Raw genomic sequence first — 22639 nt, 5'->3', positions numbered from 1 at the left:
TTTGAGCTATCTATAACACTATATATGTTTACAATATTTTCTTAAATTGTCAAAAAAAATAAGTATTATGAAATAGCTCTTTATAATGTATACCAGTGGTGCTCAAAGTGTGGCCCACAGACCCAGGAGTCCCCCAAACCCTCTTAGGGGATCTACAAGGTCAAAACTATTTTCATAATAAAACTAAGACATTATCTGCCCTTTTTTTTTTTTTTTGGTATGCATTGACATGTATACATATTACGCAAAAGAAATAGTTCATAAAATTGCCGAGGCCTCTGCATGAATCAAGGCAGTGACATCAAACTATACTATTGGACTCTATTTTTCAGCAACATGCACTCATAGACCAAAAAAAAAAACTCATTTCACTTAAAATTGTCCTTGATGAACCAATTACAATTATTACTGTTATTAATTCTTGACCTTCCATCACACATCTCTGGAACATTCTGCATGACTCAGTGGGAAGAATGCATAAAGCACCTCTATTCCATATTGAAGTACAATGATTATCTCAAGGAAAAACACCTGCACAGTTGTTTGAGTTGGGAGCTGAATTAGCTGTTTCTTCATGGAACACCATTTTTATTTGAAATAACAACTGAACAGCTAGCTATGATTATTCAGATTTAGGTTTTCAACAGACATTTTCTCAAAAATGAGCAAAGTGAGCCTATCGCTTCAAGGAAAACAACGGGTAGCATTTATTGCCAATAACACAGTTCAAGCTTTCAAACAAAAATTAAAATTTTGGAAAACTTGTCTCTGCCCATGAGAACTACACTCATTTCCAAATTTAAAGAATTTTCTGACGAGATTAATGGTGATATGAACAGTGGTTGCTTTTCTGATAGTGTGTAATGAAATGTGTCAGCAAAAACTATATAACATACTGAACCAATATTTTCCAGATGACCACTGCATCATATTTTAAAATTATGCCTGAGTAAAAGACTCAAAGTGCAAGAAAGAACAATGGATTTTAATGTAGCAGGGTAAAATTTTATTACATTGGACAATATACAGTGTTGAAAATAAATTTGATTTAAAGTTTATAACTTCATTGATATGATTCATAAAGTTTATTGATAAGGTTTCAGGTTTCACATTGCAACTAACCTTTAAGAAACTACCATTCATGGAGTTTTGGTATAATATTGAAGAATAACATCCACAATTATCTGAAAAAGCTATTACGACACTTCTTCTTTGTCCAACTGTATAACCTTGTGAGTCAGATTCTCTTCATACACACAACATATTGCAGCATATTGAATATAGAAGCAAACACGAGAATACAGATGTTGTCTGTTGAGCCAGACATGAAAGAGATTGGAAAAATTTAACAGTGCCACTCTTCTTACTTTTTTTGGAGGGGAGAGACGAATATAGTATTTTTCATGAAAAATATGTTACTCTGCTGGAGTTGGAAAATCATCATTTTGCTGCCATCATAGTAAAGATTGGTTCAGGAAAGAATCATCACTGATGCTAAATCTAGGGGGAAATTTTTATGAAGAGCAAGATGTTTTCATGGTCTTAAAATGTCTTCCCATATACTTGTTACTTATAAGGCAAAATTAAAAAGATAATTATTTAGCAAAGAAATTCAACAGCACCTTGACCTGTGATCCAAGTTATCATCACTTTTGAGGAGCAGTTGGACAATGTGTATCTCCAGATGTGATAGCCTAGAAGGATAATGTTCTAGCTGAGAACACATAGTTGAGAACACATGTTGTAGCTGCAAACACATAGCCTCAATAAAATCATGAGTAAACATTTGACAAAACCAAAATGAGAAATATTCTCTTTATAAAATAGACACGATGGTATTCTTCAAAAATGTCAGGTCATAAAAGGCAGAGGGAAACTGTGGAAATATTCCAGATTAAAGGAGATAAAGAGAAATGACAACTAAATGCTGAACCTGACCCTAGACTGGATCCTGCATTAAAAGGAGAAAAATGCTATAAAGGACATCATTGGGTTAAATTAATTGGAGTGTGGATGGTAAATTATTGTCTTAATGTTAAATTTGCTGAAGTTGATAACTGTACTATGATTTTAAGAGAATATCACAGTTCTTAGTAATACACACTGAAATTTTAGGGGTAAAGGACCTTGATATTTATAACTTACCTTCAACTGGTTCATTAAAAATTATTTTGGGTATAAATATAAACATTTATATTTATATATACATGTATGTCAATTAGATAAATATATGTATACATATACAGGGAGGGAGAGAGAGTGTAAATGATGTAAAAAATGGGTAAAATGTTAATAATGTGTCTGAATAAATAGTACACAGGTGTTTATTGTACTATGCTTTTTTTAAAATTAATTTTTATTTGAGTTATAGTTGCTTTACAATGTTGTGTTAGTTTCTGATGTACAGCAAGATGAATCAGTTATACGTATATATATCCCCTCTTTTATGGATTTCCTTCCCATTTAGGTCAACACAGTGTATTAAGTAGAGTTCCCTGTGCTATACAGTATGTTTTCATTAGTTACCTATTTTATACATAGTATCAGTAAGGTATATGTGTCAATCCCAATCTCCCAATTCCTCCCCCCACCCCTTGGTATCCATACATTTGTTCTCTACGTCTGTGTCTCTATTTCTGCTTTGCAAATAAGATCATCTATACCATTTTTCTAGATTCCACATATATGCGTTAATAGATGATATTTGTTTTTCTCTTTCTGACTTCACTCTGTATGACACTCTCTATGACACTCTCTAGGTACATCCACATCTCTACAAATGACCCAATTCCATTCCTTTTTATGGCTGAGTAATATTCCATTGCATATATGTGCCACATCTTTATCCATTCCTCTGTTGATGGACATTTAGGTTGCTTCCATGTCCTGGCTATTGTAAATAGTGCTGCAGTGAATATTGGGGTGCATGTTGTACTATTCTTATTCTTTAAATTTTCTGTAAGTTTCAGTTATTTCCAAATAAAAGTTTAAAAGTTAAATGCAGTCACTTACGTTAATGTAATGGGTTCATTATTGTTTTTAAGTGAATTTATGAATATATGTTTAAAGTTTTCCTCACTTTTATTTCTAATAAAGTAAAGTAAACATTAATAGATCTAATCCACATAAACGAAAGCTTCGGGGGGGTCTTTGATAATTTTCAAGAGTGTTAAGGGGTTCTGAGACCACAGTGTTTGAGGACCATCAGCATAAACTGTGCGTGGTTAGGTAGGTGCCCCCCTCACTCTCTTAAGGCTGTTTTATGACACTAGTTGATGAGAGCAGATTTTATAGATGCCACTTATGAATATTATAATCTTAACCTCTCTCTGCCTTAGTTTTTGTACTTGTAAAGTAGGGACAATAATATTGCCTATCTTAGAGGGCTATTGTAAGGTTTAAATCATTTCCTCTATGTAAAGGCTTTCAATAAGGACCACACTCTACAGTACTGTTCTTATTGGCAATGTGTATTTCTGCGGTGTTCTTGCCTTTCTCTGCCATTTATTTTGTGTTTTGGCTAGTGATTTTGGTTATAATTATGTGCATATGAACTACTACAAAGAAACCAAGAAGAGTATCAGATGTTTTTTTAAATGCAAGTTTACAGTAGTCTGTGCCCCTTCAAGGAAATGGTTGGGGAAACAGAGCAGGGTGGAGATGAGCAAGCAGTTTGGTGTTTGGGGAGTTCTTGGTATATGGAAAAGCATCATACGTCTAGGAAGTTGGATTAAAAATTGTGGGAAGAGTATTTGATAGAAAATATGACTGGACAGGGAACACTTTGTTGTTAGGGATAAACTGGGATTAACCCTATTTAGTACTGGTTCCATTGGCATTCCACTTGCCAGATAGGTATCCTTTGCTTAAATGTGTATGCCTATATTGGCATATTTAAGTTGGTGTAACAGTATATACCTAGGGTAGGGATAAGAAAGAATACTATTGTTTTGTGCCATTTTTACTGTTTTCCCCAGCAAAAGTCTAAATTCAGCTCTGTTTTATACCTCATTCTATCAAGCTTCAAGCCAATAAAAAAAATTATATTGTTGAACTATTGTGTTCACCTAATTCCAAATTCAAATGATGACTTTAAAAAAAAAAAAAAAAGAAACCAAAGAATAAGTAAATGTGAAGGCTTTATGTCATTTTGATATGCTGTTTAGTGTCATTTAATCTCTTTTTTAAAATGCTGTGATTTATTTTTCTATTTTTTTTTTTAATAGATCATCAGAAACTGGAAAGGGAAGCTAGAATCTGCCGTCTTTTGAAGCACCCCAATATTGGTAAGGAAATGTTTTCAGTATATTTTAAATATTAACTAAAATTTTACATTATGTAATTTTACCACAATTAAAAAAATATTAATTTAATAAACTAGAATATTTTCAATTAACAAATAGGTTCCTAACTTTTGATCTTGGTTACATTTGTTTCTTCAAAGTTTTTTTAGAGTTTTTCAAAAGGTAACAGTTCTTTCATACAAACACTTTATAAATAATATAAGGTATTACTAGTTGAATAGTGCTTTTATGTATCTTTAAGGATTGTTCAGCTGCTGCTACTGAAGTGCAGAGAGACAGAACTTACGCCATTATATTAGTCACCTAAGTTACTTTTCACCTATCCTGTAAAATGTTTACCTCGTAATCATGGATACTATTCAAGAAACTAGTAAAATTGTTTTAGAATATTAGCCCTCATGAATATAATAGCATGATAATGTTCAAAACTAAAAGATATTGATGAATATAAAACAAATGCAAGAAAGAAACAAAGGTAAGAAGAAGCTATATTCTGTGACAATAGTTTTATTTTCGAAAAATGTTACCGTCCCAGCTCTGTCAGTTCTACTGTCAGCCAAAGTATTTCTGACCTGCAAGGTGTGAGAGAGGGAGTAATCATGCAGTAGAATTAGCAAAATCATTCACTGAAAAGGTTTATATTTCTCTATTTTTATGTATAGGGCCATTCAGTGTCTATTCCTTCCTTGAAGTTTTTAATATCCTGCATTTTGTGGGTTACTTAAATAGACACTAACAAGTAAATCGATGCGTTAACAAACTAGCAGCTGTCTAATAAGAGCCTTCTGGTTTAGAGAGAAAACAAAACAACTTCTGAAATGTAAATATACCTTTTTATAAGTATTTTACCCTGATAAAAGTCTATGGCATTTCTTGGTTGGCTGTATTATTTTCCTAGGTCTGGCATAACAAAGTACCACACACTGGGTAGCTTAAACAGAGAAATGTATTTTCTCATAATTCTGGAAACAAGAAGTCTGAGGTCAAGGTGTAGGGAGGGTTGGTTTCTTCTGAGACCTCTCTCCTTGTCTTGTAGGTGGCCATCTTCTCCTTGTGTTTTTACATGGTCTTCCTTCTGTATGATGTCTTTTTAAAAATTTCTTCTTCATGTAAGGGCACTAATCATATTGGATTAGGGTCCATCCTAATGACCTCATTTTAACTTAACTACTCTTTTAAAGACTCTAGCTCCAAATATAGTCCCATGCTGAGGTACTGGGAGTTAGGATTTCAACATGAATTTTGGAGGGACACAATTCAGCCCATAATATTGGCTAAAGAGAAATTATACAATAATGATCCACTATAGTTCAAAGAGTGTTTTCCTTGCTCAGGTTTAAGATAAAATGCAATCTTAGTTTACTGAACTTGTTATTCTTATGAAAGAGAGTTTTTTTTTGTTTGTTCGTTGTTGGTTTTTTTTGTGGTTTGCGGGCCTCTCACTGTTGTGGCCTCTCCCGTTGTGGAGCGCAGGCTCCGGAAGTGCAGTCTCAGTGGCCATGGCTCACGGGCCCAGCCGCTCCGCGGCATGTGGGATCTTCCCAGACCGGGGCATGAACCTGCGTCCCCCGCATCGGCAGGTGGACCCTCAACCACTGCACCACCAGGGAAGCCTCGTTTTGTTTTTAATCAGGATCCTTCTATGAAACTCAATTAAAAAAAATAAATTAATTTTATTTATTTTTGGCTGCGTTGGGTCTTCATTGCTGCGTGCGGGCTTTCTCTAGTTGTGGCGAGTGAGGGATACTCTTTGTTGTAGTGTGCAGGCTTCTCACTGTGTTGGCTTCTCGTTGTGGAGCATGGGCTCTACGTGTGTGGGCTTCAGTAGTTGTGGCTTGTGGGCTCTAGAGCTCAGGCTCAGTGGTTGTGGTGGACAGGCTTAGTTGCTCTGCAGCATGTGGGATCTTCCTGGACCGGGGCTCGAACCAATGTCCCCTGCATTGGCAGGCGGATTCTTGGGAAGCCCTGAAACTCAATTTTTATAGATAATGAAAGTAGTTGCCTCCATTTCCTCTAGCAGACCAAAGAAACCAAAAGTAAGACAAGAATGATTTTCATTTTGACACCCCATGCAGAATGACCTTCCCAAGAAAGGGGAAGTCATACACTGGGGAAAGTTCTAAAGTTTTGTGACATCACACCATCAACACACTCTGATACAATATAGCATTTTTTCAGGGCTCCATAGCAGCCAACGTCATAGCTCCTTGGTTGCCTCACTTGAGGTTTTCTTCTCTTTCTCAGGTCGTTTGAACTCTCAGACCCATTTCTAACCACAAGAGAGAGTTTTAGTGATCCTATACTTCAGGGTATAAATCACAGATATATTAAACTTCTAAGACACAATCTCAACCATAACAGCGGCAAATTCACTCATCTCATTTATTTACTTAACAAATTAATCTTCTGGGAATATAGTGGGGGACTTCCCTGGTGGTCCAGTGGTTAAGATTCCACACTTCCACTGCAGAGTGTGTGGGTTTGATCCCTGGTTGGGGAATTAAGATCCTGCATGCCGCCCGATGCAGCAAAAAAAAAAAAAAAATTGGTTCGTTTTCATAATATTCTGGGAATGTGGTGGGAACACAACAGGCTAAAATTCCTGCCCCAATGGAGCTTGCATTGTTTGGGTAGACAGACTGTCAACAAAGTATAGGATGTTAGATTGTGATATAGTTACTAGGAGAGAAAACAGGGAAAGGAAAAAGGTATGTTGGGGCATTACATTTTAAATAGTTGATCAGTATAACTTTATTGAGAATGAAACTTGAGTGAAAACCTAAAAAACAGGAGGACACAAGTCATTTGGCTCTCTGGGGAAAAGAAAAAAAAAAAGCTTTCCAGGCAGAGGGAAGAAACTGCCTTTGTAAACAGGCCCTGAGTCAGGAGCTTGCCCAGTGGAGTCCACCAAAGCTTTTTTTGTTTGTTCTAATTGGAGAAATGAGGATCAGTTGTTTTTTCATTTTATCTTAATCGATGGGTCTTCATATCATGTAGTGTGACAATGTTGTATTTACTCATGTAAAGAAAAAGGATGAGACAACGACAGTAATGCCATACAACAGTAAGCAGCTGCAGACAAAGCCATGCTTTACAGAGAGATTCCACGGTGGACATCTGTGGGTGGACTGGGATGGGTGTGCAGTGGGCAGAGCGTGGCTGTTCCTGTGGAGATCTTGGTGCTGTTGACACTTTCACACAGATTACTTGCACTTACTCGCCGCTAGTTCAGATGACGAAGGAAGACAGCATTTGGTCTTGATTTCCCTGAAGTAGATAGTCTATCTAAAGAATATAAGACTCTTATTCTCTTCTTTTGTTATTTGCTTGGCTTTCTTAAAATCTGTCAGGTTTTATAACTTCAAGGAAGGAAAGACTGTTTTTGTCAATTTTTTCCCCAGTGAAAATTGGCTTGTTACATTTTTATTTTTTTGTGTCTCTCTCGGCACAGAATCGATAATCTGAGAATTTATAGCGAGTAAAAGGATTGTCCCAAAGAAACATATTAAACCAACTAAAAGTGGTCATTCACTAAGCTACTTTCTTTTCTTCAGTGTTTTTTTTTTTAATGTCTTTCTGATTTTCAAAGTAATATACACATTTAGTGGAAAATTTGGAAGACACGATCATGTATGAAGAAGAAACTAGAGGAAACAATTTTTAACATTTATATTCATTTCTGTCTTTTATAATAAATCTGTATATTGCTAACTTTCAGCATTCTCTTGTGTGTATTTTCATGACTCTTTAGATAAACCATGAAAATATAATTCTTAATTGTCTAACTCAAAGTTTATTGAGTGTGTAGCCAGTGCCAGGCCATGTTCTAGGCTCAACACACTGGTGATGAAGCAGCGATCTAGAGCGTCAGTGTTCCTGCTTTTCCCAAGCCTTGCACCCTAGTGTAAGGAGATAGGCCATAAACAAATAAGCCATTGTAATAATGTCATAGGGTTTGGTTCTGTGCAGAGAATTAAAAATAGGGTAATTTGATACCAGGGCATTGGGTGGCTACTGTCAAAGATGAGACAGAATCAGTAACTAGTGAAAGGCGACAGATAGATTTTATTCAATATTACTGGAGTTGAGTAAATTCCAATTATAGCAAAGACAGCTGGAGATCTTATGGCCAAGGAGCAGAATGAGAGGTCAGTGGGTGGAAAATTATTAAGAGGAGATATCAAAAGTAGGGGGATTCTTTGGAAAATGGCCTAGAGTAACAAGATTCTTATTAATGGCAGACCAAGAATTTAGATATCAAGGAAGGACGATGAGGAACTCGATCAGATATCAAGGGTGAGCAAGAATCAAGAGTGTGGGAGAATGACTGACCGGGTAGCTTTGGGAGCTGAGGACAGGGCCTCAAAGGGCGAGACTTAGCTGAAAAGAGGGCTTAAAGGAGCCTCTTTAAAGTCTGGTCAAGGAGAGAGTCTTTGTCACTGCTTTAGAGTGGCTTGTCTGGCACAGTATGTATGCGGAGGTCACACTTCAACTGATATCTCAGCGACAGGAAGAACCGTCCTGGGAAAGCTCAGGGAGAAAGGGTTGCAAGCAGAGGGGGCTTCCCTCGTCAGGGGAGGCGTTGGGGGCCAGCGTGTGCCCTGCCCTGGGTGAACAGGAGATGAGCTGAGATGAGTCAGAAGGCGAGGTGGTGCCTGGTGGTAGGGCTCTGTAAACCGGGTTAGTGTGTTTGGGTTTTAGTCTAAGTGCAGCGGGAAGCCAGTGGAAAGATCTTAAGCAAGAGAAGCGTGTCTCAGTCTGATTTGCTCTGTGTGCAGTGTGTGAAATGGGTTGTAGTCACTTGAGCAGAGTCAGGGATAATAGCGCTCCACCAGTTCATCAGAATCTAGTTTTTACCACCTCCATCTTCTTGGGTAAGAATTGCAATAGCTCCAAGGTGGCACTCTTCTCTGTGTGGGCCACATAGTCTCTGAAAAGCACCACGTATCTTTGGGCTCCACAAATCTGAAAGTGCAGGCAGTTTCCTAGGCAGCTCCATCTTTTCTCTGCCTTTGGAGCAGCTAGTCAGGCAATTTTGTTTGAACAGACTGGAAGGATTATAGCTAACTCTTAACTAACATTATGGTGCTGATGAAATTTGGAGAGAACACCTGACCTCATGCTTCTGTTAATTAGCTTGTTTTGATCATTATGTTCATCTTTTATTTGAATAAAATGGCTTATTTTCTCTTGAGGTATAAACAAATTCATGGTAAATGAGATAGTTTGAGCTGTATGTCAGCATATTTACAAAATAAGGGGAAAATACCTTTAAGGTAGAGAAATAAAATACTAAAGGTAATATCCAAATTGTTGTCAAGATTATTCTGTATTTCAATTGTTTTTGTGCTTGATCTTTAATAAGCATTATTACTTATTTATTGAAAGCTATAGTGGAGCCCAAATAACTAAAAACAGTAAGGAAAAACTAGGAAGACAGGCAAAACACTCACTAAATTCAACTATAGGAATCTGAAAAGAAGTAGACTGGGGAAAGAAAAGAAAAAATATCAAGAGCTTTGATCTGATGAATTTGATGTCCTAAGTGAGAAAATAGCTACTTATAATCCTTTATTTTCAAGGAGGTCAATATTTGAAACGACTCGGCAGTTGGTGGTATGAAACATTTTGTTACTAGGTTGTCTCATTCTCTAAAGACTTGAATTTATGCTTTGTGTAGATATTGGAAAGAGCAAGATAGTTTTTTGAAAGTTTGACGAAACCTTTATATTTGTAGAAGATCAGTATCACCTTTTAAGGTAAGCCTTTACTGATAAGGCTTACCTTATCAGAGAGCCAATAGAAGGGCTGTGTGGTCTTTTAAAATCCAGTCTGTATTAGTGCCCTGGGACCCCTGGTACAATGAGTTAACCTTCCTGAGAGCATATTCTCTTAATGATTACATCCTTTCTACTACCTCTCACAGCTACTACCCTAAACACATAAACACGATCACTCATATGTTATTATACAGTGCAATAGAAAATTAAAGATGTGGTATTAATGGGAAACTCTATAGACTCAGTGGACCCCACTTTATTCTACTTCTGACACTGGTCTGTTCTGTGAACTGCTGAAGCACATCCCATCTGCTCATTAACTTCTAGCTGTTTTTGTTGTAAAGCAGAGAAAACTTTGATCACTTTATTTCCTTCTGAGGATTATTAGAGTTAAATAATGCATCTTATCATTTTGGTGAGGAGTTAATAAACTTTGGAAGATATTTAATGTAAATAAACAACTGAATAAATTATTCGGGGGCATTACTCACCAAGTAGTACCTAACTAATCATTTTTATTTATTTTTTAATTGAGGTACAGTTGATTTACAATATTACGTGTTTCAGGTATACAACATAGTGATTCACTTTTTAAAGGTTATACCCCATTTATAGTTATTCTAAAATATTTGCTATAGTCATTGTGCTGCACAATATATCACTGTAGCTTATTTATTTTATACATAGTAGTTTTTACCTCTTAAAACCCTACCTCTGTCATGCCCCTTGCCCCTTCCCACCCTGCACCAGTACCCACTAGTTTGTTTGCTATATCTGTGAGTCTGCGTCTGTTTTGCTGTATTCACTAGTTTGTTTTATTTTTAAATTTCATATATAAGTGATTTTATACAGTTAATTAATCATTTCTTGATGTTTAGTAGTTTCCTCCTGGGAGGTGGGGAAACTCAATAGTGGGAAAACATAGTTCAGAAACTGTTATGTATTATGTATATGATGTATACTGTGTATATATATTGTATATAATGTTATGTAATATATATTATATATAAATAATCAGAATCATAATATTGCAATAAGTGAGATCCCATAGATTATCTAGTACAAACTCAAGTTTTTTGTTTTTTTTTAATAATTAGGGAAGCTATTCTCAATAAAGCTGGGGAAAAATTTTTTTTAAATAATTAGGGAAACTAAAGTTTTCTTAATCTATATGACTTATCCAAAGGCACAATTTTTAATGACATTTCCAAACCTAAATTCTTAATACCCTCTCTATAAAGAGGTACTGATGTTTAGGGAAGCTGACTTGCAGCAATAAGGTTGCAAAGGCATTGGTATTCATGTTCCCTTTCAAGGAGAGTTTTGAAGTTGTTTTTGGTTCAATCAGTCCTCTCCTCATATAGGATAAACATGAAGTTAAAAACTGCTAATCCTAATACAAGAAGAGAAAACTTTACAAGTTCGGGAGAACGTAATACCTTATATATTAACCCTGATATGGAACCGTTATATTTCTGAAAGATGCTCCGATTGAACAAGTTTTATAGTTTGACATAGATAACAATACATGAAATTACACACACTGACAGGTATAGCTTAAAGAATATATAAAGACTTTACTTTCCGTATAAGCAGTTTTCCCATGCCTGTGAGTGGTAATTTATGGTATCTAGGATATATATAATTTCCTTTTCCTAAAGTGTAAAACTGGAAGAGCCCTTAGGAATTATCTAAGCCCAATATAGATTTTACAGTAGAGATTGGAGGTGATATGCACAAGGTCACACACAGATTTCCAAAGAGATGAAAAGTGTGCTTATTACCTCATTTTGCATGTACTGTCTCTTCTTCTACCTGATCTTAGAGGCATGGTGTCATACTGTAAAAGTAATATTTGAACCTCAGTTTTAGATCTACCTAGGCTTTGCAGAAATTTCTTGGGTCAAGTATCATCCCTCTAATTTTCACAAGATAAAATTAACAGTCGTTGTTTGTTCTTTTGATTTTAACAAAAGTTTACTCTTTTATTTCACTCTGCATACAGTCCTCTTCCAGGTTCCTAGAATTTATAAGGAATCAATCCAATCACATTGTATAAGCTTAACTTCGATAAATATTGATCTTAAATATCCCCAGTAGTTATCAGATGATTAAATTGCCTTAAATTGCTATTGCTACAAGATTTCAGTTTTGAACCCTTTGAAAGAGAGAGTCACATGGGAAAGAACAGTTAGTGTAAGTAAATGTTATCTGACATGCCAAGAAAACAAAGCTAATGTTTTTATGAATGACAGTCAAAGTCTTTTTCAATGCTGTGAGAAATCCAACAACCTTCTAAGGGAATGATAATTAAATAGGTTTTCTCTATGACCTTCTTCATTTTTGGCATTTATGCCTAATATTCATAACAGTTTATAATTACACAAGAATATGTAATTTTCATTGCTAAACAACTTTCTCTAGTGCCTCTCCAACAGATTAAAGGTAATTTAATGCTATTCAGTAGTAAAAAGCAAAGTACTCTTGTTTTATCTTCACCTTTTATTTGATTAAATCTCACCTCTCTTTCTTGATTATTTGGTGTGAAGGCTAAATTGCTTCTTAGAATATCTTACTGTCTGCAGAATTGATTATCCTCTTCTAACAATGTGAGAAGTAGCACAAAGAAATTATTTTTTCTCCCAACAAATAAATATTTTCAAAAATACTCATTATTATCTACTCTAGCTTTTTCTTTTCTTTTTTCTATTTTTCTTTTTTTTTTTTGTTCATTTACTATGCCAGTAATACACCCTTTATAAGTCTTGGTTGAAAGTTAAATTCAGAATCTTTTTAAATAAACAACTTACAGTAGAAAGATGAAATATAGATGTAAAAACCGTAGATTCAAGATAATATTTAAATTCTCTTTTAATTAGTGAGTTTGGATCTGAGTCCATTTGTTATGGGTTCCTTTGTAAATTATTCTTTCCATATATCAAATGAAAAAGCCAGTTCCTGAGTTACGCTAAAAGCAGTTGGATTTTATATGAAATAACAGAGAAAAACGGTCCTTTCACAAATGAAGGACAGTTTGTGATTGAGACTTACTGGGTAGTACGCTTTGATCTCCCCATGCATAATGGTGACTCACATGTATCTCCTGATTTTTCTACTAAACCTATTTTATGTCCATCTTGTCCCGTCTTCCCTAGTTTCAGGTCAGGACCCCCCCAACAGAGTATCGGAAGTTTATAATAGTTTCTTGGGCTCAGAATTATGTCCTAAACTAAAACTTGAAAGGAAAATAATACCAAATATTAATTGCACCGTTTTCTTTGTTTGTTTGTTTGCTGTACTGAGGCTTGAGTTGCGCACAATCCTCTCTCCTCTCCTTTACCTCGCCACAGGCAAGAACGGCTTCTGCAGTCAGGAAGCCCTGAAAAGAGCTCAGGAATCTTTTAATCACTTAAAAATCATTGCTCTTTTCCCTTTCTTCTGATAGCTTTGATAATATAAATAAATTTAGGTATAGTAAGCTATTGTGTTAAGATTTGAAGATGGGCTGAGTAAAAGAAGAAAAATTCCAGTGAACTTTGTCACTAGAATTAATAACAAAACTGTTAACTGTGTTATTATTGTAACCGAAAGTGAGGTCCGGCTGCTCGCTGCTCAGAAGCCAGCAGCTGCTCGCTGCTCAAGTGAGGTCCGGCTGCTCGCTGTTCAAAGAGGCCAGGCTGGTGGAAAGGAAAGTTTGCCTTATTTTGGATGCCGGCAGTGAGGGGGGCGGGGGCGGGGGGGGGGTGGCGAGGGCACGGACGCCTGGCCAAAGGCCGACTCTCCTCCGCCCCCCCCCCCCCCCCCCGCCGATCGGGGGCAAGAGCTTTTACAGACAAAGGGACGGAGCGCCATGTAGAAATAGCACAGTCAGCGCTGACAGTCATCTTGAATTGCTCATCGGTGGTCTGACCAGCGTCATCTTGATCGTTTTAGGTACAGGAGTCTTCAGTTCCAGATTCGGTTTGTTTCCATCTCTCTGAGGCCAGTTCTCAGAATCGTGGCAGCTTATGTCACGGCTACAGCCTGGTCATTATGTAGTTAACTTCTTCCACCTGGTGGGGATTTCAGTATCTACAAGACAAGCTCACAGGATATGGCTCCGAATATTATCTATAGCCCTTGAGAGGGAACTAAAGGTCCCTGACTTTGCTTAATGACTCAGCTATTATTTTTTGGCCTCCTTTGACTGTTTTCCTCTGTTTCTGCATTTTCTCACTTCTCTGATTAAACTTATTCTTTGGCTAAAGTTTCTCCACAGATAAAAGGCAGGCAGAGTACATGGGTGGGGCAAGGACCACAGGGTCCTGCTCCGTTTTATTAATCAGGCACTGGTCTAAATGCTCTCCAGGCATACAGTGTTTTAATCCACAATCAAACAAGTGCCGTTCTTATCTCCGTTTTACAGGCCAGGAATCTAAAGCCCAAAGAAGTTACACAATTAACTAAAGTCATACAGCTAGTAAGTGGTCAAGTTGGGATTCAAACCAGCACATTCTCCTATCACAGTCCATGCTCTTCATCGCACACTGTATGGCCTCCAGTTGCTGTGTAACTTTGGATTACTCACACTGTTGTTTAATAAGTAGAGAAAAGAATCTCAAAGTTTTATGAAGATTGATTAAACTAAAAGTAGACTAAGACCCTTTTCTAGAGATATTGTATAATTTTACTATTTATCTTTAGTTCTAACTCCAGAGGTGAAATATCATCTTGAGATTATTGAAATACTCATAGCAAATAATGAATATGATAGAATTAATTATATTTTAGTGACAGTGAATTTTAGTATTTGGTGAAAAATCTTTTCAGTGGTCATATTCGATCCTGCATTATGTATTTACTTGCTATGCAAGACAAATTTTTTTACTCTCCTGTCTTATGGATCAGGAAAATGAAGTATTTGTCAGAAAACAGTGAAGTTTTAAGGAAACAAACCAACAATGGTAATTAAGGTGATGTGTAACATGACAAAACAAAATTTTTTAAAATAAATTTATTTGTTTTATCTTATTTTTGGCTGTGCTGGGTCTTTGTTGCTGCACGTGGGCTTTCTTTATTTGCGGCAAGTGGGGGCTACTGTTCGTGGCGGTATGTGGGCTTCTCACTGCGGTGGCTTCTCGTTGCAGAGCACAGGCTCTAGGCGCATGGGCTTCAGTAGTTGTGGCACGTGGGCTCAGTAGTTGTGGCTTGTGGGCTCTAGAGCACAGGATCAGTAGTTGTGGCACACGGGCTTAGTTGTCCTGCGGCACGTGGGATCTTCCCGGGCTCAAACCTGTGTCCCCTGCGTTGGCAGGCAGATTCTTAACCACTGCGCCACCAGGGAAGCCCCGACAAGACAAATTTTTAAAGCTATTCTTTAAATTGTAGAAAAAGAATCAGGACAGGACATTTACAGGATGATGGATTCTAAGATCAGATGAACCCTCAGGTGGGCACGTGTATTTTATTTTATTTTATTTTTTTTTGGGGGGGGCGTGTATTTTAAACAACCAATGCTCATAACTTATTTTAATAAAGTATATTCAGGAATACCAATTTAGAGTTTGGAGATAACTTTTGTAAGTGCAATTTAGAGTTCAATTATAACACTTATTTCTAGCATTTTATAATGCTTGCTGTGGTTTAGTTTGATAGAAAAATTGTCACTTTAGGAAAGGTAGTGCTATATTCTCATTATTTTTAAGTTTGAAAATAGGAATTTGTTTTCTTTAAAAATGCTCCAAAGGTAGAAGCGTTTGCTCTTTGAATTTGATTTATAGTGCATCTGCTCAACAAAAACAACCGCATCTCTGACGAACTTGCCATGGAGCGATTACTGTGTCAGGTTACTGTTTGATATGTTAATTTTGTTGATTATTTAGTTTAAAAGGCTAATGGACTGTGTTGAAGGAAAGGAAATAGATACATACAGTAATATGACTTGAATTCTTCTACTGTTAAAATATCTTTTCACATTTTGTATTTCAGTGGTCAGTTACAATATGTTGTCTATGAAATGACAGAAAAATTATTAGGTAGGAATTTGTTCACACTATTGAAGTTCAGTAGTTCACTGTTCAAAGATTACTTTCAATTTTCAGTTAACAGATATATTGTGGAGTTTTAACCAAAGGCTTAGAATAAGAAGAAAAATTTCTATGGCCTACAAAATTACTCTCCAAAGAAGATGGAAGTAATTTTTGTGAATCCATTATTTTGATGTATAGGAAATCTTGTCTTTCATTCTGTTCAGAAAATAAATAATTGTACTTACAAATATTTAATTGGAATCTTACATTATGTAAACAGTTCCCCTGTAGAGATATTCACAATTATAATTCCCTTGAGTATCAGTGGTTTTGAATATTCAGATGAATTTGGGTTGGATTACTTGTTAAAAAAAAAAAAAGAAAAGAACAGTGCTTTAATTGTTAATCTGTTTTGTATTAAGAGCAAAACTCTTACTTTAAATTCAAAGTGGTGAAACAGTATTTTATATTTTGATTAGCTCTGAAAATAACTTAAAAAATATTATTAAAAGATACTGATTTCATTTCTTCCTATCCATTATATTTTCTTCTAATTTCTTAATCATTATGTGAGTTTTTTACATCAACATTTGATTTTAGAATTAAAAAGTTATACCAGTCTGGATACACATAAAATGAAACAAGATGAGCAAAAGAAAATATTTATGATTTGTGATTTCCAGTGATTAGCATTAAGCACTGATTGAGTTGAACAGTGATAACTCTTGCAGTTAAAATACTGAAAGACTACAGAGATGAATGAGACATAGTCCTTAACCACAAGGAGTTTACAGATTAGGAGGGCAGATTGTGATGTATGAAACTAAAATACAAGGTGGTTGAATATGATAATGAAACTCTTACTGAGTGCCATGAGAGCACTAAAGAATAAACTAAGAAGTTTAACTGAAATGCGTTGGGTAATGAACAGAATTTTGCCATAAAGGAGTATGGATTGGACTTGATAGCATTATGGAAAGAACAGCGGAAGGAAAGATCAGATATAAACGTCCTTGTCACACTTGAAGAATGATAGAAAATCTGGAGTGATTGGAGTATAATTTGTGTGTTGGCCATCAAGTTTAATTGGGAGTAATAGTGGAGAGTCTTGACTTTCTGTGTCAAGGAATTCTATTGCTAATCTGTAGAAATAGGAAATTATTAAAGATTAACTTATTTGACACACATGATTATATCAGTTCCCCCGAAAGACAAATTTGGTAATAATAAGCATAATTGTTCAGAGTCAGGAGAAACTGGTGTTGAAAAAGCATTTAAAAGTCTTTTGAATTAATTTATGTATAAGACGTGATGAGTTCGTAAACTATGGTAATGGGAGCAGAGAAGGCAGAAAAGGCAAGATACCGGCGACCTTGTGGAGGTGGAATCAGACCATCTTGGGCAGCAGTTATACTGTGGTGAGTGGAATAGAAGGAGGTTCCTCTGAGGTGTCTGTTTTGAGTGACTAGAGAAATACTGATTCCTTTAAAAATAGATAAAACAGGAAAAGAAAGTTGGAAGAAATTAGAAATTTAGTTGAATATGAGAACATGAAATGTTTTTTAAAGATTGGAAAATATCTCTTTTGGGGGACCATGGACAAAAAAAAATAGAAATAGCAAACAACACTGCCTAAAACCCTGATCATTCACTTTTTGCCAGAAAGTGTAAGTCTCTAACCACTTGGGCATTCCTCTTCAGGATGGAAGTGGTTGGCAGTGATTATGATCATCCCTTCTAGACCAGTACTTGACTGCAGCTAGCCTCTTGGTTTTGGGTCCTTGTTTATATAGAGGAAGTCTAGATAGTCAGATTCTGTTCAAAGTGTCTTCTGAGCAAGCAAGATAGTCTCTGCGCCGACCCTATCATCTAACTGTGGTTTAGCATTTCTAGGGTGTTCTTTCTCCCATGGTCTCTCAACCAGAGTAAGGCGTACTTCTCACTAGTCTCTTGTGCCTTAGCCAAACATGTATCTTTTCTGACTCAGTACCTTAATTACTTTAATTTGCATGTATCTTATCTGACTTATATGTGGGACATGACATAGAACTCTAGAGAATGTGAATACATATTTTGGAGACACGTCGGGGACAGTGAGAATGGATAAACACATCTAGCAGTATGAGGATTGTGAAGGGTACCAAAGACAAATGATGACAAGTGCCTACTTGTAAAGAGCGTGAAACGCCTTTTTCTTTTAAGAGCTATAATAACAATAATTTTCTTAGGTTATTTTTATTTTCAGTGTACTTTAAGATACATTTTTATATAAAATAGCTAAATTTTTTCTAGATAAATAAAAGGAAACTATATTTTGGGGACAGAATATTTGGAATTGTACAAAAAAGCAATATTGACTTTTTTTCACTTTTAACAATGATAGTTCAGCTGTGTTGATTTTAGGTAGACTTACATAAACTTTTACTCTTATAAGTACCAAGACTACGTTTTATTAACAGGCTTAATTTTATTGGAGCTATAATGAAGTTTTAATATTGAAGATCAGATGTTTTCTTCAGCCAATTGCCATTCGCCAATTTCTCACTTAAAAGCTGGTAATTCCAATTATACACTTAAATTTATTTGTTAGGGAACTTGCCAACAGAAGAACTCTGATGAAACATGGTTTTCAAATGTCATTCTCATATGTGTAGATTATTCCAGTGACCTTTTCTTTTGATATTCCATATATAAATCTGCCTTTCAAAATTAAATTACATCTCCTAATAATACATTCATAATATGGACAAGAGAAATAAGATAAGGCCATTTTCCCCCACCCAGAAAGCCAAAGAATCAACGATTTATAATCACTGAATTTCAACCTGGGGTGATTTTGTCACCTTCACTGTCTCTTTCTCATGGGGCTATTTAGCAGTGTGTGTTTTGTTGTCACAACTGAGGGTCCCCATCTGGCATCAGTTGTGTGGAGGCCAACAGATGCTGCTAAACATGCTACAATGCAAAAGACAGCCCCTCCAAACAAGTTAATAGTGCTGAGATTGAAAAACTCCGATTTAAGGTAAGAGTGACAACAATAAGACAGATAGCCAGCCTTTACTTGCTGGACCCATGCAATTTCCTTACATTAAAAAAATTAGTCAGTGTGTCCCCTTAAATGAAGGACAAGTAGGCAATGACACTTGCATAGAACATCCTGTGAGCAAAAGTTTGTAAAATACTCCCTTTTAACAAAAATAAAGAACTAGTTTAAATGTCAACCAGAATTAAGAAGAAACACAGATTAAAATTTTGGTTTTTTCTAAGTTGTTCAAAAGGATTTTTTTTGTTGTTTTTTCTGTACGCGGGCCTCTCACTGTTGTGGCCTCTCCCGTTGCGGAGCACAAGCTCTGGACGCGCAGGCTCAGCGGCCATGGCTCACGGGCCCAGCCGCTCCGCGGCATGTGGTATCTTCCCAGACCGGGGCACGAACCCGTGTCCCCTGCATCGGCAGGCGGACTCTCAACCACTGCTCCACCAGGGAAGCCCCAAAAGGATATTTATATAATGAAACATTTTTCATTTAAAACTAAGTGAAAACTATGTAAGTCAATATTTGAGTAAAGTGAGGAGAATACCTCCCAAGAATCAGATGGAGGTAAAAAGGAAATCATTCTCCAGTGCAATAATTTTATTGTCATTGTGAATCACTTAGAACAGCGATTCTTACCATTTTTGGATCTTCAGCCTCCTTCAGATAAACTTTTATAAGCTATAGATTCTCTCTCTTCACAAAATTGCATATTGACATCAAATTTTTCATATAGTTTGGAGTATTTACGGAGATCAATAGAACCTAAATATGGACCTTTGGACCATAGATTTCATATTAAAACAAAACGAAACTTATTTTGAAAAATATAGTGAAATGACCTTTTACTCTTAAATGTGATTCTCATGTTAGTCCTAATGACCTCGTAGTTCATATAAAAAGATTTGCACAGTTCTCTCCACCTCAACTCTTAATAAAGCATGCATTTTGAGTTGGGGATGTAGTCTGTGGAAGGGAGAAATACCACCCAGTTCACTTGAGAATTAAACCCTCAGACAGGAACTAAGCTAACCTCACATTTATTTATGCCTATTTGTATCTTTACATTATTAATCCCCCCCCAAAGAATTCATTAAGAAAATGAATAAGATTTTAGATATGCATCTAGCGAAGAGAATAAACTGCTTTTGAAACAATTTGGAAGTATCTCAAGTGAAGCAGAGAAATTGCCCGGTAGGCAGAAGCCAACCTAGCAGAGACTGATGCTGACATATGCTAATTACAAGCCTTTAAAAATCTGCTCATTAAAACAGTTTTATTAGGTAACCTTGGCAAGCGTGATTCCTTACTTCCCGTGCCAAAAGGTAATGAAATTTATTTAAATAAAATAGAATAATTCTGCCTTTTAACTAATTTTGACGGGTCTTGCCCCCAATGAATCTGAATCAGTGATGCATTACTATGATGTAACAGTTGCCGAGCATCTCCCAATAAGAGGGAAAAACAGATGAAACTCTCTCCTGAGGTCTTCCCATAAACTAGACAGTGTTATTTAATTGTTTATTTTTTTGAGACTAAAGGGAATGTTGTTTCGTAGTTATTTGTTTTTAATTTGGGAACCTTTCAATGTTTCAATAGTGAATTTTAACAAGATTACTCTGGCTGCTGTGCATCTGACCACGTCTCTCCCCTGCTCGGAAACTGCTCAGTGGCTTTCTAGTTAGAAGACAAGCCCTAGAGTCCTCACGATGGCCTGAGACCCTACACAGGGATCGCCAGCCACTTTATCTTCCTGATCTTAGATCAGCTCCACTTCTCTCCCCGATACTTGCTCTGCTCCAGACCCTCTGGGCTCCTTGGGCTCCTCAGCTGCGCCCTGTGTTCCTTCTGAGGCTGCTGCTCCTGCCCCAGCAGTTCTGTAGGCCGCTTCCCTCAGGCTTCTCTACTCAACCATTGCCTCACCCGGAGGCCTCCCCTGCCAGCTCTCATGCCCACAGCACATTCCCTGCCTTCCTTCCTTGCTTTATTTTTTTCTCTAGCACTTACCATGACACTGTAGGCTTAGTTGTTGTTTTGATTATTTTCTACCCACTGGCATATAAAACCCCAGGAAAGCAGGGACTTTGCTTGTTAACTGTTATATCCTTTGTACCTAAAATAGGGTCTGACATAAAGTCTGTGCTCAATAAATAAATGTTGCAGGGATTAAACAATGCATGGGTGGATATATTTTTATTAACTTACATTTAGATCATCTGAAGGGGAACACACTTCTATTAGTATAAGTAGAAGAAAAACATAAATTTTAATTTATCAAGTAGTTGTTTTATTCAAGCATAGGATTCATCTATAGGATTTTGGATTCCTTCTGACTAAAGCATGTATCAGTGGCTTAGGGCAAGCCCACACCTAAACAAAGACTGTAAACCAGAGAGCAAACTTAAGGTTTCTGTCTGGTTGGGCAGGTCAACACACCGTATGGCAGCATACCTCTTTTTACTGTCTGGTCTTCCTGAATAATCCCATATCACTTAATCTGAAATTCCCCATCCTGCAGGAATCTTGACCCATACCCCTCTTGGTGTTGTTTGATATATTTCCCATGCAGCTTGTAGATTCTCAGGCACCCTTGTTGGGAGTGTCAGGGTCTCACTGTTTCTTTTACCTGACAGACACCTAAAACTGCTAGCTGCTTCCCCATTTTCCGGGGGAGCATTCTAGCTATACCCCAGGAAGCAGAACTGTACTATCGCTGAAAGTCACCAATTTCTCCCTCTTGCCAGATCACCCACTAACCTGGTTGGTGAGCCTCATTCTTAGACATTTATGGGATAGCCCTTAATTTGACTACTCCACTCTTCAAAGCAAAAGCCTACTTTTCAGATGAAATTGCCAAACTGATGAGTAAAGAAAGAGTGTTGATTGTCTCTCTCACTCTTGCTTCTTTAATAGTCTTGTCCTGTCCTCAGTGATTCCTTTGAAGGCCTCTGGGAACCCTGCCCTGCACAAGGATTGGCAAGCTTTTTCTATAAAGCACCCAATAGGAAGTATTTTAGACTTTGCTAGCCATGCCTTCTCTCATCCTAACTATTCAACTTTGCCATTGTAGTTTGCAGTAGCCATAGACACTTCATAACTGAGTAGGTGTGACTGTGTTCCAATAAAACTTTATTTACAGACACTGAAATCTGAAATTTTTTTTTTATATGTCATAAAATATTCTTTTGTTTTTACAATCATTTAATTTTTTTTTTTTTTTAAGCCTGTTCTCAGTTTACAGACCATTCTTTTTTTTTTTTTTTTTGTGGTACGCGGGCCTCTCACTGCTATGGCCGCTCCCACTGCAGAGCACAGGCTCTGGACGCGCAGGCTCAGCGGCCATGGCTCACGGGCCCAGCCGCTCCGCAGCATGTGGGATCTTCCCGGACCGGGGCACGAACCCGTGTCCCCTGCATTGGCAGGTGGACTCCCAACCACTGCGCCACCAGGGAAGCCCCAGACCATTCTTAAATAGGTATTGAGCTGGATTTGATCTGTGGGCCATAGTTTGCTAAA

General features: G+C 36.8%; 1 protein-coding gene across 26 annotated transcripts in view; it reads left to right on the top strand.

Moving 5' to 3' along the window:
* The window catches only part of CAMK2D (calcium/calmodulin dependent protein kinase II delta), a 301130-nt gene that overhangs the window by 94103 nt on the left and 184388 nt on the right, over positions 1-22639 (top strand). For all 26 annotated transcript variants that reach the window (XM_067036558.1, XM_067036562.1, XM_067036555.1 and 23 more), the window contains exon 3: positions 4227-4286. In XM_067036558.1, the coding sequence (XP_066892659.1) occupies positions 4227-4286 (60 nt within the window). The remainder of the gene's footprint in view (positions 1-4226; positions 4287-22639) is intronic.

This window comes from Kogia breviceps, chromosome 6, assembly GCF_026419965.1.
Source record: "Kogia breviceps isolate mKogBre1 chromosome 6, mKogBre1 haplotype 1, whole genome shotgun sequence".
Classification (NCBI taxonomy): Eukaryota; Metazoa; Chordata; class Mammalia; order Artiodactyla; family Physeteridae; genus Kogia; species Kogia breviceps.
This window is presented reverse-complemented; position numbering and strand designations above follow the sequence as displayed.